General features: G+C 38.7%; 1 protein-coding gene across 3 annotated transcripts in view; it reads right to left on the bottom strand.

Moving 5' to 3' along the window:
* Positions 1 to 14363, bottom strand: part of SAMSN1 (SAM domain, SH3 domain and nuclear localization signals 1) — an 82188-nt gene that overhangs the window by 49631 nt on the left and 18194 nt on the right. The window contains exons 5-9 of one of the 3 annotated variants that reach the window (XM_048294027.1): positions 12951 to 13037; positions 9093 to 9160; positions 5572 to 5640; positions 1889 to 2012; positions 366 to 742 (exon numbers count right to left, since the gene is read on the bottom strand). In XM_048294027.1, the coding sequence (XP_048149984.1) occupies positions 366 to 742; positions 1889 to 2012; positions 5572 to 5640; positions 9093 to 9160; positions 12951 to 13037 (725 nt within the window). The remainder of the gene's footprint in view (positions 1 to 365; positions 743 to 1888; positions 2013 to 5571; positions 5641 to 9092; positions 9161 to 12950; positions 13038 to 14363) is intronic. The other 2 variants (XM_048294029.1, XM_048294028.1) reach the window with 2 other exon arrangements.

The raw sequence follows: 14363 nt of genomic DNA on the forward strand, positions 1-14363 counted from the left end.
TGGCTTCATGTCCCTTACTGATTTATCCCAGACTTCCAGAAAGTTTCCTAAGCCTGAAAGGATGAGTACAGTACCGATGAAAAAACCGAAAAAACATGAGTGTGCTGATGAGAAACAGAATAGCCTAGAGCCCTCCATCTCTAAGCTGCTGATGTCTGCATGGTTAAAAATGGACTACCTAGGGCTATACGAACCCCTGGTGTTAGCCTGAACAATGCATTCACATCCATTTACCTGAAATCTAAATTTGGTTTATAGCATTTCATAACCACACAGAAGATGACAGCATCTCTTTAATGCTGAATCAGAGCAAAAAGTTTCCAATTTTTATGCATATCAGCACAAAAGAAACCACTTCCACTTACCCAGGAGTACTGTAGATCCATATCAGTTAGGGAATATGTAAGATGTGGCTGATGAGAAGAGCAAGTACAGTTTTCCCATTCTTCTATTTTTGAAATTAAGAAGTCACAAGGGCAGAGCTGGTTGTCAGGAAACGGCTTCCAGTCACTCCAGAAGTGAAATTCTGTTTCAGAATGAATTGAAATAGTTCCTAAGTTATTAAGTCTGGAAGTGTATGAGCGGCCCAGAGACGCAGAAATAAAATCCGTCCTGGTCTCAGTCTCTTCTTTTCTCCTTGTGTTTTCTTTCCATGTCTTCTTGTCCTGAGGTTTTGTCAGCTTCATGCAAGAAGTTAGCACTTCTTCATCCTCTTCAGAGAGATAAGCATCTTCTAAGGTATCTTTAAAAATGCAAATTCTTGTTATAGTATGTTGCAATTCATAGAGAAAGTAGCACGCTTTTTAAAAAAAATTCTTTACTTCACTCTATATAATGAAAAAGCCAAGGACTCTATTAAAAAAAGAAATTAAAAAACCAAAAAAGCTTCCACAAACAACCAACCCCCCAACAAACCCAAAAGCAAATAATTATGATAATTAGGGAGATGGAAAGGATTTTGTACTTGGTCAGGCATCTGAGCCAAAAGTGAGATTTATTCTCCGTTTGGTACATTCATCTTGTTCCCTCAAAAGTGTAGAAAATTTTATTAGTTCTGCCCATGAAAATTTGCTAACTGAATGTCATATTTCTGATAGTTGCAGAGAGTATGAGTTCAGCTGGAAAAGTTCTGTAAGTTTTTTGGACTATTGTCCCTCGCCCCTTGTATGTATGTTGTAGTCCCTATTCCCTCATGTATTTCAGCCCAAGCAGTGATTTGGCTAGAGCAGTAGTTCATCAGGTAGTTTAAACTCATTTTGCTAACACTGCTTTATAAATAATCATATAAACAAATGCATTGTACAACAAATGCACGCACTGTTAAAATAACATTGGCAAAACAAATTCAGAGGAAGAACTGTTGCACAGTCAGATCAGAGATCTATAGGAGACTCCAGAAAATCAGCTGAGGCCAGAATCAGTTCAGAATTCCTGGCTCTTATGGCCCTAGGCACTCAGGTATGATGACAGACGGACTCACTTGTCATACCTCAGACCTTCCTGCACTCGCAGATGTTACTGACTCATGGACTAGCGCTGGAAGTTATCTTCCCATTCGTGAATTTTGCCTTTCTGACCTGAAATGTGATACAAAACTAGGAAACCCAAAGTGTCCCCAGCACGGAGACCCTGCTGTTATACAATTCTATTTATCTAGAACCTCCACTTGCGAGATGCACTGTTACAAAACTCCAGCTAGTGTGACAGGAAACAGGTTTTCACACTATGAGGAAGTCAGCGCTGGAGTGGTATCACGGTAACATCTCAGTTGGGGGTTGATAGTCGTGGGTGGTGAATGACAGAGCAGGACAGGATTGTTTACAGTTATGTTCAATCCAGTGTCATTTGCCAAATGTTGGAAAGAATGCTGATGTGATGCTGTACTTACTGAGAGGGACCAGAAAGTGCTTGACATCTTCCAAGCTCTGTGTACTTGTTTTCTTTGTTCGGACCAATTTCTGCAATCGTTTTAATGTTCCTCTGGACTCGGCTTTATTGTCTGGTTCTGTACCCTGACCCAAAAAAAACCCAAACCAAAAATAAAAACAAGAAAGACATAAAATTATTCAAACCCTACAAATGAAAACTAAGGGTAACATGGTGTTTATCTTGAGAATGACAAAGTATTGGATTCAAAGAACTGATCATTGACACAATGCTTTAAAAGTTAGGCTCTTCCTTGCTTTGGACTAATAGGTAAAAAAGGGAAAAAGGCAACTCACAAGAGACATCAAGCTTAGGCCAGTATTCATATTGCTGTTTACATATTACTTTTCTTGGATACCTGAGTATTACTGAATACTTAATTCCAGAATTGTTCCAGAAAACATTTTAATATATGCATCCACTTACATTATCTAGAAGCATTTTAAGTGTGCACAGAAATCCCAGATGTGGAGAGTTACTGCATTTAAATGTGTATGGGAGCATGTTCTGAAGTACTGGTGTCTTTCTCCAAGACCTTATTTCATGTCCTGGATTAAATGACAATAATGTAAAGGCCAATTCAAATCTGCAATTGTACACACCAACAAAGTCCTACTGAGAAACTCCAGGTTTAGATACTACAGTCCCCTGGAGCAGGAACTTGGCGAACAAGCAGCCATCTCACATACTTTACATACTTACATTAAACAAGCTGCCTGAAAATCACTCCAGAAACACTAAAGTTTCCTTCTAACCTGACTCTGAACTTCTCTTTGAGCTTCAGAGATAAATTTCATACTCTTGACAGCAAGTAAGTTCTATTCCATAGTCATATGCTCTGTTTCATATAGGGTATGTGCTTTTCATTGAAACGAAACAAAGAAAAGCAAAAGTAGAAATGAGGAAGACCAAAATACACCAGTGGCTGCTTTTTGGAACAATACTGTCTGGCTTCCCTGCATATTCAGATGTTTGATTTCAAACCTTGAAAGGGTTTGTACCAAATGATTTGCACAACCACTTCATCTTGCTCCAGCTATAAATTGGCATGTAGGTTTAATAGCTTACAGACTCTACTATATCCTCCTCATTTAAGAACAATGCACTAACACAATATTGGAAATTATCTTGAACCAAGCAGCACCTAGTGAAATAAACATATACCCACATGCCTAAAATTACACCCAAAAAAATCTGAAACTATTTTATTCTTTCCAGCACTGTTATGATAAAATACTCTTAGTTGCATAAAAACTTAGTAGTAGTAGTAGTAATAGTAATCTGTGTCTAGATACACCTTTCAAGGTTTCCTTCATGGGTGATATAAATCACATTGATGCTGATGGAGCCTGTGCTGACATCTTTCCTTAAGGATAGGACCTTAGGGGTCCTCCTTCTTTAATCACAGTAATGCAGAAGTTCCCATAGTGGATGGCATTTGGGTTTAGACTCCCTCCTTCTCGGCAGCATGTTACATTCCTCGAAATCTGCAGTGTCCTGGAAACTGGGAACCAACTGCAGGGACAGAGCAGGAAGCCAGAGAGTTGACACCTTTTCATGTGTCCAGTGTCTCTTGTAAGTCGTGGCTCGATTCTTGTCTTAGTTTTGCAGTGAATTTCACAGCTCTCCCTGTAAGCTGCACTTCACTCTCAAAGTGCCACAAACTGAACTCATCACAGATGAAATTAAAACAAAAGACACTTTCCAGAATTTCAGCTGATGAGCTCCAGCTTCTGGTTGGTGTCCAACAGAGAGGATGTGAACACAGGTAGACCTCCCATAAAACACAGTGTGGACATCAGCTTAGCAGCACCAACTGTTCTGTTGTGCTTTTGCTGTCCTTCATCTGTGTGTAGATTTCTTTCCTCTTCCAAATTCAAGATAGCAGGAGTGCATTTTTACTTTAGCTAACGAGAGAAGCTGAGGTGCAATTTTTCAGTCTCTCATTGTGAGATGTCTTTGCAAAATAAATCACAGTGGTTTAAAATGCTAATATTGCTCTCATATTAGATCTCTTGTAGCAATAATAATTTGTTCACTTATAAGTAACGACACGAAAGCAACATGATGACTTTGATTTATGATCTGGGATTTCCATCATGGAGACATCAAGATAAATGGAAGATAATCTATTCAGATAATTTCATTAATGGCAAACTCTAATCCTCTTTTCCTTAAAAGCACTCATTTCATAGAGGCTATTGTTAGGGAAAAGTCATAAGTGCTTAAATAATAAATGCAGTAACCCCCTTTCATGGAGAAAAGAGCTCATGCAGTATCAGCTGGTAGTGAGACAGCTTTTAAATTTACAGTATTTTATTTTGGCTTACCTAAGCATTCAAATACAGAATTTTATCTGCCTAACCAAACATTCTTTGCTGTAGAAACCAGACAATCAGGTGAACTGTGCTTTTCCTCAATCTATAAGGAAAGCTATCTATAAGAAAAGTATTCCCACATGAACAAGAACCAAGAATATTATTGATTTCCCTACTTAATGGGTTTTAGTGATGAAAAATCATGTCACATCACAAATCAAAATGAATTGTGTAAAAAAATAAATCACAGGCTGCCCTTTAGTTGCAAATAATTTGCATGAAGTGTGCAGGAATACTTAAGCACAAAAATATACATTTGAAAAGTGCACTTCTGAAATGCATTACAGAAGAAAGTCCTAAATTGTGTCTGATAAACTGTTTCCAGTTTATCCGAAGGTATTTTAAATACCTTAGAAATCTTCGCACAGTGAGATGTTATGAGGATTAACCTGGTGACAGAAATACAGCAATTTGGGAGCTAAGTGTAAAACACTGCTGGTCAGATTCCAGGAATCTCAGTCCTGTTGAGTACTCTCTTTCCTGAGTGTAACTGCATTAATTTCAATAAAACTACTTGCACAGCATGTCACTTCTCAGCATAAAGAATTTAGTCATGGCACAGTCTAATCTCTGTGATTTTTCTTCAACGGCTTTGCCTTTCCCAAAGAAGTGCAATGATTTAATCATGACTACAAATGCACTTAAATTCAGAGTACAGTGTAATACTGAGAAGACAAAAATTAGTGTGTGTTTACTGTGTCCACAGTGCTAATTGTTATGGTATCATAAAAATATTTGGAAAGTTTCAGTAATAACCTGGCTGCACATAATGAATATTAAAATAGTATATGATGATAGACAACTTTTTGCTCTGTTTAAAAGAGTTCTGTAAAATGCACTGAATTTGGATAAATCTTTTGTTAAAAAATGTCAGTAAAGCCATGGTCAACCAGTGTCTATACAAACTTCTTTCATGTGCTCCTGCCCATATATATCTGACCTTTAAATATTCCCATGATGCTGGTCTGGTACTCTATCTGGTTTAAAATGAGAGCAGAGTCAGACTAAGCAGCCTAGGATTATAGGCATATTCTGTCCTGGGAACCACAGCAATAACACAATATTCTATAAATGATAAAGAAATATCATGATTAGTAGCAGAGCAATAAAAGGTATTCTACAGAAGCCAAAGTTATATTATGATTAATAACATGGATATGGAAAAAGATCTTTCAGCTTTTGGAGAAGGAACATATAGCACAGGAAAAACCAGCCTGTTGTTCTCACTGCTGGTGAAAAAAAATGAAGAATTCTCATGGCAACTCACCATTTCACTGTTACCAGGCACACCTGGATTGTGAACTCGTGGTGGAATCCATTGCTCATAGTTTATCACCTAGACAGTAAGAAAAGTAAAATAAAAAAACCAAATCAAAACAAAAACCTTACATGAGATAAATAATCACAATTAGTATCATGTAATTAAATATAGATGAGAGCTCAGCCATTTTTCAACCCGGTACTGTGTGGATATGAAAGTAAAAGACTGACATACACCAGCTGATACCCACTGAAATCGTTTTGGTATTGAGCTCTCTTGATTTCCTCAGTTTTCTGGGACTCAGTAACGTCTTGGAGACGTTACAGTCAAAAATGGTACGATGGCAGAGCTGTGCATTATAGTATGGGATCCTTGGATCTCATCCTAGATCTTGGCTTTCCTTGCTCAATAAGCAGGAAAGCCAGAGAAGACTTCCCTCAGCAGCAACCCCCAGCTGAGGAGCATCACTGATGCAGTTCTGAAAAGGCTCTTGCTTAGTTAACCTCATTTTTCCTGAGATGTTGAGCACCAGGGGTGTGAGTTTGAACTGGGTTAACAATGTGGAGAAAATGGGATGATCCTCAGAACTAAGACAAGACTATTCACACTCTCATCTCCTGCCCATAAGCCATTTGTTGGTCACAGCATCCTCAAGAGAGGAACACAATGGGAATACACCTTCCCTGGGGCACTGCTGCTAGTGGGCAAGCCTGAGAGTGCCTACAGCTTATCAGGAAAGTAATGAACACTGGCCTTTTTTCTTCATGAATATGAATGACACGTTGAAGGCTGAATGCAACCTAAGAATTTACGTGAGAAATGAGGCATGAAACATTTCTGAAAATGTATTAGCCCAAAGACTGCATTACTTGATATTTTATGTCCTTCCCAATATGCTACAAAGGCTTCGAGCCATCAAGAGAGCCCTGCTAGACATGAGTAAATAAGAATAAAGGTATGAAAAATAAATGCAGAAAGTAAAGGTACTTTTTATGGTAAGGTACAATTATTGCAGTGGTGCTCATGCTATATCCCTCAACCTGTACTTCTGTTTCAAGCCCCATTTTCCAGCACTTACAGAATGAATAGAATGAATGAATGTCAATTTAGGAAATGGAGAAGGATTAAAGCTTTTGTGAAGCACTCAGGGAAACTTATTTTCTTTCCCTTTTTTTTTTCCTTCAACAAGAGAAAAAAATCTAAGGTGTTCATCTGTGCTATTTACTCGTGCTTGTGAATTTGCCTTTTCCATGGCCCACAGAACCACATACTCCCACAGACCAGCTGAGGCAGGAATGCTGAGGATTGTCTAATGCAACCCCCTGCTCAGAACTGGTCACCAGAGCAAGTTGCATGGGTCTACCTCCTGACAGGAGTGTCTCCAAAGATGAACTTCTCTAGAAAGCTTCACCAGTGTCTGACCTCCCCTTATGCTAGAAAAGTGCTTTCTTTATGTTAAGTGAAATGTCCTGTGTCTCAGTTTGTGCCCATTGCTCCATCACATTCCTGCGAGTAGCCGCCTGTAATTCTCTGGACTTTCTGGGATAGCTCAGTGGTGTGACCTATCCCACCCAGTTCTGTGATCCTGAGGCTGCAGTTGTGCAGCTGCATGCAGACTTCGAATTCCTCCTGTCTGTTCCCCATGCTGTGTGCATCAAAAGGTCACTTATTTGTGCTGATTTTGCAGAAAAAGCTTTCCCCACAATGCTGTTCTCTCAGCATTTCCTTGTTTGTGTGCATAATATAGTGCAGCAAATGAATACAGCTTTAATCAGACTATTTTGGAAGCTTAAAGGAGAATTATATCAATGGTACCTTGATGATAATGAAGGCAAGAGGTAACAATCACTAAAATTCAAAATAACATCATTAAACTTGAAATTTTTAAAAAAGCAAGTGCAATAGGTCTTAAATTGATACCAAAGTTTGGAGGGATCTAAGGCCCTGTAGTTCATCATTCATGAACCCTAAAAAAGCATCTTCAAATGCTTTGAGAAATCAAAAATAGAACTTTGCTTCTAAAATGAGGCAAGTGGTTCATGGGGAAAAGTTTTAAGGGATTTTATGGGAACTCATACTTAAAGCAAACATAGGCCTTATTCCCTTTTTCCCTCCAGAGTCTGTCATGTCTGAGGAATGACCTCCAGGATCTTTACCAGGAGCCAGTCCAAAAGCTGCCATGGTAGGATATGGGCAAAGCCAGAGATCCCTCACACTAAGGGAAGAACTATTGTAGGAAATCAAAGAATAAACTTTCTCCACAATACTTAGAAAATGGGAGGAAGAAATCAGAGAAAGAGAATGAGAGATGTAAAAGAAAAAGAGCTCTTTTCTCCTTTCCTTTCTCCTCAGCTACTCTTTTGGCAGCTGGGAGAAGAGATAATCATGGGAGCAAACTAACAGTGTAGGGACAGATAAAACCCCGAGGGAAAGCAGGAGAAACCTGGGACACACTGACTTTCAAGGCACTGGTTTCCAATGCAGTTGTCTGTCCCCCGATATGCAGATAATTTGACTCTTTTTTTAACCCAGATCTTGACATTGTCCTATGCTGGAGCTGAGCACTGCCTAAACATTGGGTCTTCACAGTCCTCTGTCTTATCTCAGATGCCTTCAGGGTGATGAATGTACATTTTTTTCTTGTTTTTAACCTAAACATCCAAAAGGGCTCCTGACATTGTATATAAACAACAGAGGAAACTCAGCTTGGAGCCTTTTCTAAAGTTTAATGCTCGCCTTGAATTTAAAACTTTTCTGCAACGGAAAATGTAATAGATTTTTCAGCTTCTAAATAATTTTATGGTATTAATTCCTCATTTAGAACACACACATATATACAGGTGTGTTACACATTTTTAGTCCCAAACTGGGCAAACTGTTATGTCCTGTTATGTGACATCAGCAGAGCTAAGCTGGTTTGCCACAGACAGGAACTGAAGTAGCACATTATCAGAGCAAACATTGGACTGGAAGTGAAATAAAACCCAAACACCAGTCATTCAAATTCCAGAGCTGCAAGTCTTTCTCCTCACCTCTGTTGTTCACCAGCTGATGGGTTGTTACCTACTTTTATGTTGTTGTTATGATTATACAAACTCAAGGGTCAGAATTCATTAATTGCCCGTGCCAGTGGGATGACTAATACATATTTAGGAAGAGGAGATATGGTATATGTTTACAGAAATTCAGAAAGCATTAGAAGACATATGCCAATATGGATCATGCAAGACAGATCTAAACACTTAGTACAGATCTCGCCAGACACAGTTCTAGCACATCAATTTAGCAGAAATGTATTCACTCAGGGAAGGAAAAGGTTTTCTAGACAATGAAATCCATATGGCCTGCATAAGAAAAATCATGAACAACTTTGGAAGTCAGCTGAGTCTTCTTTTAAAATCAGTTTCTACAATACAGAGGCATACTGAAGTATGAAGTTTAGGCTAGGTAAATGATGAATGGAAACAAGGAATGAAATTTTATTTGAATGAAATTTGAGATTCTGAAAAAAAGAGTAGTTGTTTCACCTGACATGCTGTTTCCTCTATCTTCTTTCCTTGCAGCAATTGTATTCCATCAGCAATAATATTATCTTCTGTGAATTATGACCAAAAAAGAGAAAACATGCTTTAAAATGTCCTGCTTTATGTTTTCATGAGGAATATAATTTGAATTGCACTTGATGTTTTGAGCTGACATTTTGACTCTCTGAAGTTAATCTTTTATCATTTAAGCATACATTTTATCTTAAACTGCTTTGAAGTGAGACTGCAGAACAAATTGGCAAACTGACTCACAGAAAGAAAACTCATTCATGCTCATTTCTGCTTCTGTACTTACTCCCGTTTACTAACCCAGAACCCCACTGAGATTTTCCTCTTGCCCTGCTAATTTACAGCAGCAAAGTCTACAATATTCATATAAAACTTAAGGGCAAAAACGATCTTTTCAACTGAGATCTGTTTACCTTAGATTAGATTAGAAATTGCTTTCAAAGGATGGACATCCTCCGATCTCTTGCAATGAAGGAATGTTTGGATGGGAAGAGTATTAACCTTCGCTACAACAATGAGCAATAATAGGTCATACAAGTCTGAAAAAATTATTTTAAGCAAGCCTACTTTGAAAGATCTACTTTTACTCCCAATCTTAAGGCAAAGCACCCACCACTGTACAACTGTAGGACAGCCCTAGTGATTAGATTCCATCAGAACAGATATCAGGATCACTCAGATACTTTGCAGGGAGAAAAAAAACATGAAGAAAAATATCTGCTAATCACACCACATTTTTGAAAGTCACTAGAAAACAGCAGGATTATGTTGCTTTGGTTTGGTTTTTTTTTCTCATTAATCCTAATTTGGCATCCGTATTGCTTCTGTGGAATACCTTACAGCATCAGTAGTTCTCCTGTTTGCAAAAGAACACCTTATTTAACATACAGATCCACAAAAAGTAACTGTAGGCAGGCGAGACTGATTTCATTGTATTCTCTACAATTAACAGAAAAAGAGAGAGTAATTCAGTGAATAATTCTGAGTGATTTATATTCTTTGGATATCACATGGAAAAGTGCCTGAATGTGACCATTAAAATTTCTATTTAAAGAAGCACATAAGATCCTGTTCCAGATTTTGTCTTAAGCACCTACAAATCTCCCTGAAGTTACTGAGGGCTTGGTGTCTGACAATCTGGTTGTTTATTTCATTATATAGCTAGCTGGACTTCCAGGAGCGCCATAACTCATGTTAAGCAGTGCTCATGCAACACCAGATTAATATAACTGGGTTCTTTCTGGTCCTCAGGATAACTTGTTTTCATCTCCTGCAGGCATCTCTGTACACTGCAGCCCCATGCTCTGTGAGTGTACTCTGGAAGTTAAATCTTGCAGTGTTCAGCCTTTTGCCCAAAGTCCTCCTGCAGTCTAATCCAAAATACTATTACTGAGTAGATGTGTGCAAATGAACCACAGAAAACTGTGGGGCAACATACATGTCCTTAACCTGAAAGACTACCCACAGTGACACTGCTTTGGACGGAATATTGTTCAAACACAAATTAGAACAGCAAATTATTAAAGCAAACCTTAGTGGTTCCCCTCAACCACTGTGTCTTTTGATAGCCATAGTAACCTGCACCCACAATGCTCTTACATTTGGCTTAGATCAGCTCTCCAGCCCACTGAATTATGGAATAAGGTATTTGTGTAAAAAAACAACCAAACAACAACAACAAAAAAAAAACATGCAAAAGATATAGATGAACTACAAAGAGAGCTGCAGTGTTCTTGTCTTCCTAGTCTGGCCATGGGTACCAGTCACCCTCCTGTGGAACGAATTAGGAGCAGTGGAGAACTACATCCACTGGCTCTGAGAGGTGTCAGTTCTTTCCTGTTTGTCTCCATAATGTTTCATGGAAGCCCAATGACTGTGACTTCCACAGTCAGCTTTTCAACAATGATGCTTTTAGGCTGGCAGATCTCATGCTGATGATTTGTGTTTGGCCTTGTGAGCAAAGGCAGGTGCTCCCACTCTTGTGTCTGTGGGATAGATACATTTTCACTGCATTTTCAGCCTAGAAAACTTGGGTTTGTAGATGTAATAATACACATGCTGTCATCAAGGGCTTCATCCAAAGGCTGCCAGTGTCTGTGGATGTCTCTACATTGATTTCAGTGGGATTTGAGACGGGTCTGTGGATACAGCTCTGAAGTAAGCAGAGAAGTCTATGCCGACCACCACACGTGGTTTTTAAATCTAACAGAAATTCATATTATGCAACAGACTTGCAGACCTTGAAGGATTATCTCTGCTAAGAGAAAAGTTTGATCAATAGTGACGAATTATCTTGATCGATAGTGATACACTGTAAATCTCCTTGCAAAGGTTTTCACCACTGTGTGAAGGGGACTTCCCTTGAAATAATTTTACTGCAGTAGGGGAAAGGGAGATTTTTATTTAGCTGCCAGCTTTGCTTTCTGTTCCCTCTGGGCCCCTGCCCTTCAATTACAACACTTGTCAGCTTTTAAAATGTGCACTGCTTCTTTTGCATGCTTTGGATATTTAAAAGGGTAGAAAATGCCTGGAGTAGAAAAGACTTTGGAGGAAGGTCAAAAAGTTCTGCTTTCTCATTCAGCCTCTCCCCACTTCCAATCTGGTAACCTCTGGAGTATCATTTGAAGAACCATTCCAAAATGGTTTTGGTTAGAAGCAAGACTTGTGCAGAGAGAACTGCCTAATATTTCTTTCACCTGTCATTAGAACCAGTTCCTTGCAAGCCACTGAGACCTACTGAAGGTCCCTTTTCCCCTCACTAGTTCAGCACAAGATCAGAATTCCTCTAAATCTTCCTGTCCTGTCTTATTTCTGGTTCTGGTTCAAGAAATCGAATTTGTCCATAGATGGGCAAATGCAATAGGTATTGAAATTTCCAGATTTCCAAACATTTAAGAGTTTACCTTCAAGTGGTGAACTGAAGAAAATCCAGAAGGAAAGTTGGTACCCTGTCCTTTGCTTTCTTTGACATATCCAGGTAATTGTGGAATCTTCTATCAGCGGATGATCTCTAGGCTATTTGTGCAGGAGATATTTCCAGTTTTTTGGTTTAAGTTGAGAACAAAACATACATCCACTTTAATCTCACATATCTTTGTTTTTGCTTCTGCTAAGCCTTGTCTGGTTTGGTCTGATTATGCAAGAGTAAGAGATCTACCTTAACTTTGAAAAGTACAAATACAAATGCCATTCCTGGAAGCAACATCAAGCAGATTATCAAAGCATTTTGATTTTTGAACTCCAGTTTGTGTTTAAATAGGCGAGATGACTGCTCACTTGTTAACACTCGATGTTATTTTAGCGAATTTATATTGGTACTCTCTTAAACAGTGTCATTAGCAACTTCCCATATATTAGCTGTAAGGTTGTTTTAATAAAGTTGGTAAGAACAGGTTTAGAAAGAGAATCAAAGTACTTGCACCTAAAATTTTGCCAACTCTCCTTTGCACCTGCCACAAAAGGTTTTCTTCTGAGAAAAGTTGCACCCTTTCCCTGATGGATATCTGGAGCAGTGTAAAATATCCAGGAAACATGGATTACTACAGCTGGCAAGCCCTGTACAACACAGCTATGGCAATTCACTGTAGGGAAAGTCTCCTTTGGCCCATGGACTACAGAGCGAATTGGTCACAGAGTGTGTTCTTAGCTTCCCAGTTTTGAGATAAGCTTTATTTTAACTACTTTTTCCCCCCTTGAGGACAAAATAAATCTCTAAAACACCTGACAAATTATTTAGCTGGATTATTGGTGAAAAATGAGAAATTTTCCTAGGTGCCCTTTTAAATACTTTGTGGAAAATGCAAAATCAGCTGAAATATGTTTAGCAATTACCTTCAAGCTGACAGTGCCTTCTGATGTACGAATCATTCTCCGGCTTCTTGGAACCCTGCCAAAGTGTGCCATTCACATTTTTCCTGTCTAAAGCAAAAGCACAGAGAGCAGTCACCTGAATTCATAGCAAACCTGTGAAATAACAGGAAATTCCATAAAAATAGCATCAGAATGCAAATCAAACAAGCTTGCAGAACCCTGGAGCATCTGCTCAGATATGGAAATGAACTGATGATTTTGCAATATAGGAATTTGGATGGATGCATGGATAATATTTATTATGGTCAGACTTCAGGTTGTATCATCTTTTGCTGTGGTCTAATACATCATTTAGCACTGTTAACACATGATCAGAATGATTGTTATCTTAACCCTGGATTTAAGACCTATGATCCCACAGAACATCTGTGCCTTTGTTTTGCGTTCAGGAATTGTGGAATTATTATTATTTAAGTCTACCATTAATGAGCTAGAGTTTGCAAGGAATAGCATCAAAGATGCCCACAGTGATGCCCCATGGACTCCAAGGCTTGGACTGTCTCAGCCTGGATGGCAGAACTAGGCTGGCTTTGAGAAGGAGATGGTCATTCTCCTGCTCCCTCAGTGGAGCAACAACGTGTAGATCACTATTAGGGGTTTGTGCTTTCTGGGTTTGCTTGGTTTGGTTTTGTTGAGTTTTATTTAATGTTGGGTTTCAGTTTGACTATTATGTCAGAAAATTTTCTTTGTGAAATCTCTTGTTGATCCTGTCAGGTGCTGGGGATTCATTACAGCCTGTTTGCTGTAGACCAAATGATGCCATCCTGCGTGAAAGTCTTCCCAGTGCAGGGCTGCAGAGTGAAGCCTTAACACAGGAGAGCTTTCATCTGCCTGAGACACACTGTGAAATAGAGCCACATCATTACAGGCACACACAATAACCTTTTTACTCAGCAAGGACTAGATACAACAACTCAACAAAAACTCCAAAGAATAAATGAAAGCATGATAACAGGAAGCTCTCACTGAAAAAAAAAAATTTTACTTTTAAGAACCTGATAATTATTTCCTATAGAGGATTTACAGAATAGAACCCATTGAAACACAAGTGTAGATGATAATACACAGTGTTTAACAAAACCCCTGAATTTCCTTCTTGGTGAACTTGTTTGTGAAAACTCTCACAAAGTAGTTTAAAATGGGAAAGGGCAGGGACCTGAATTTTCTTAGATCAGAGACATTTCAGGGTTTTATTGAAATGATTAAAAGAAACACTGGACATGCTGAGTATTTCTAGTGCTGTGCCATAAAAGGTTCTTTATCTCAAAGTGGTTTCTGTGTTTAACAAGTTTGTTTTCAATATCTACCTACAAATGTGTGTGGAAAGCAGGGAAGAGGGGAGAATATATTGATAGCTTAATTCTATTTTTCCCT

Source organism: Corvus hawaiiensis, chromosome 2, assembly GCF_020740725.1.
Source record: "Corvus hawaiiensis isolate bCorHaw1 chromosome 2, bCorHaw1.pri.cur, whole genome shotgun sequence".
Classification (NCBI taxonomy): Eukaryota; Metazoa; Chordata; class Aves; order Passeriformes; family Corvidae; genus Corvus; species Corvus hawaiiensis.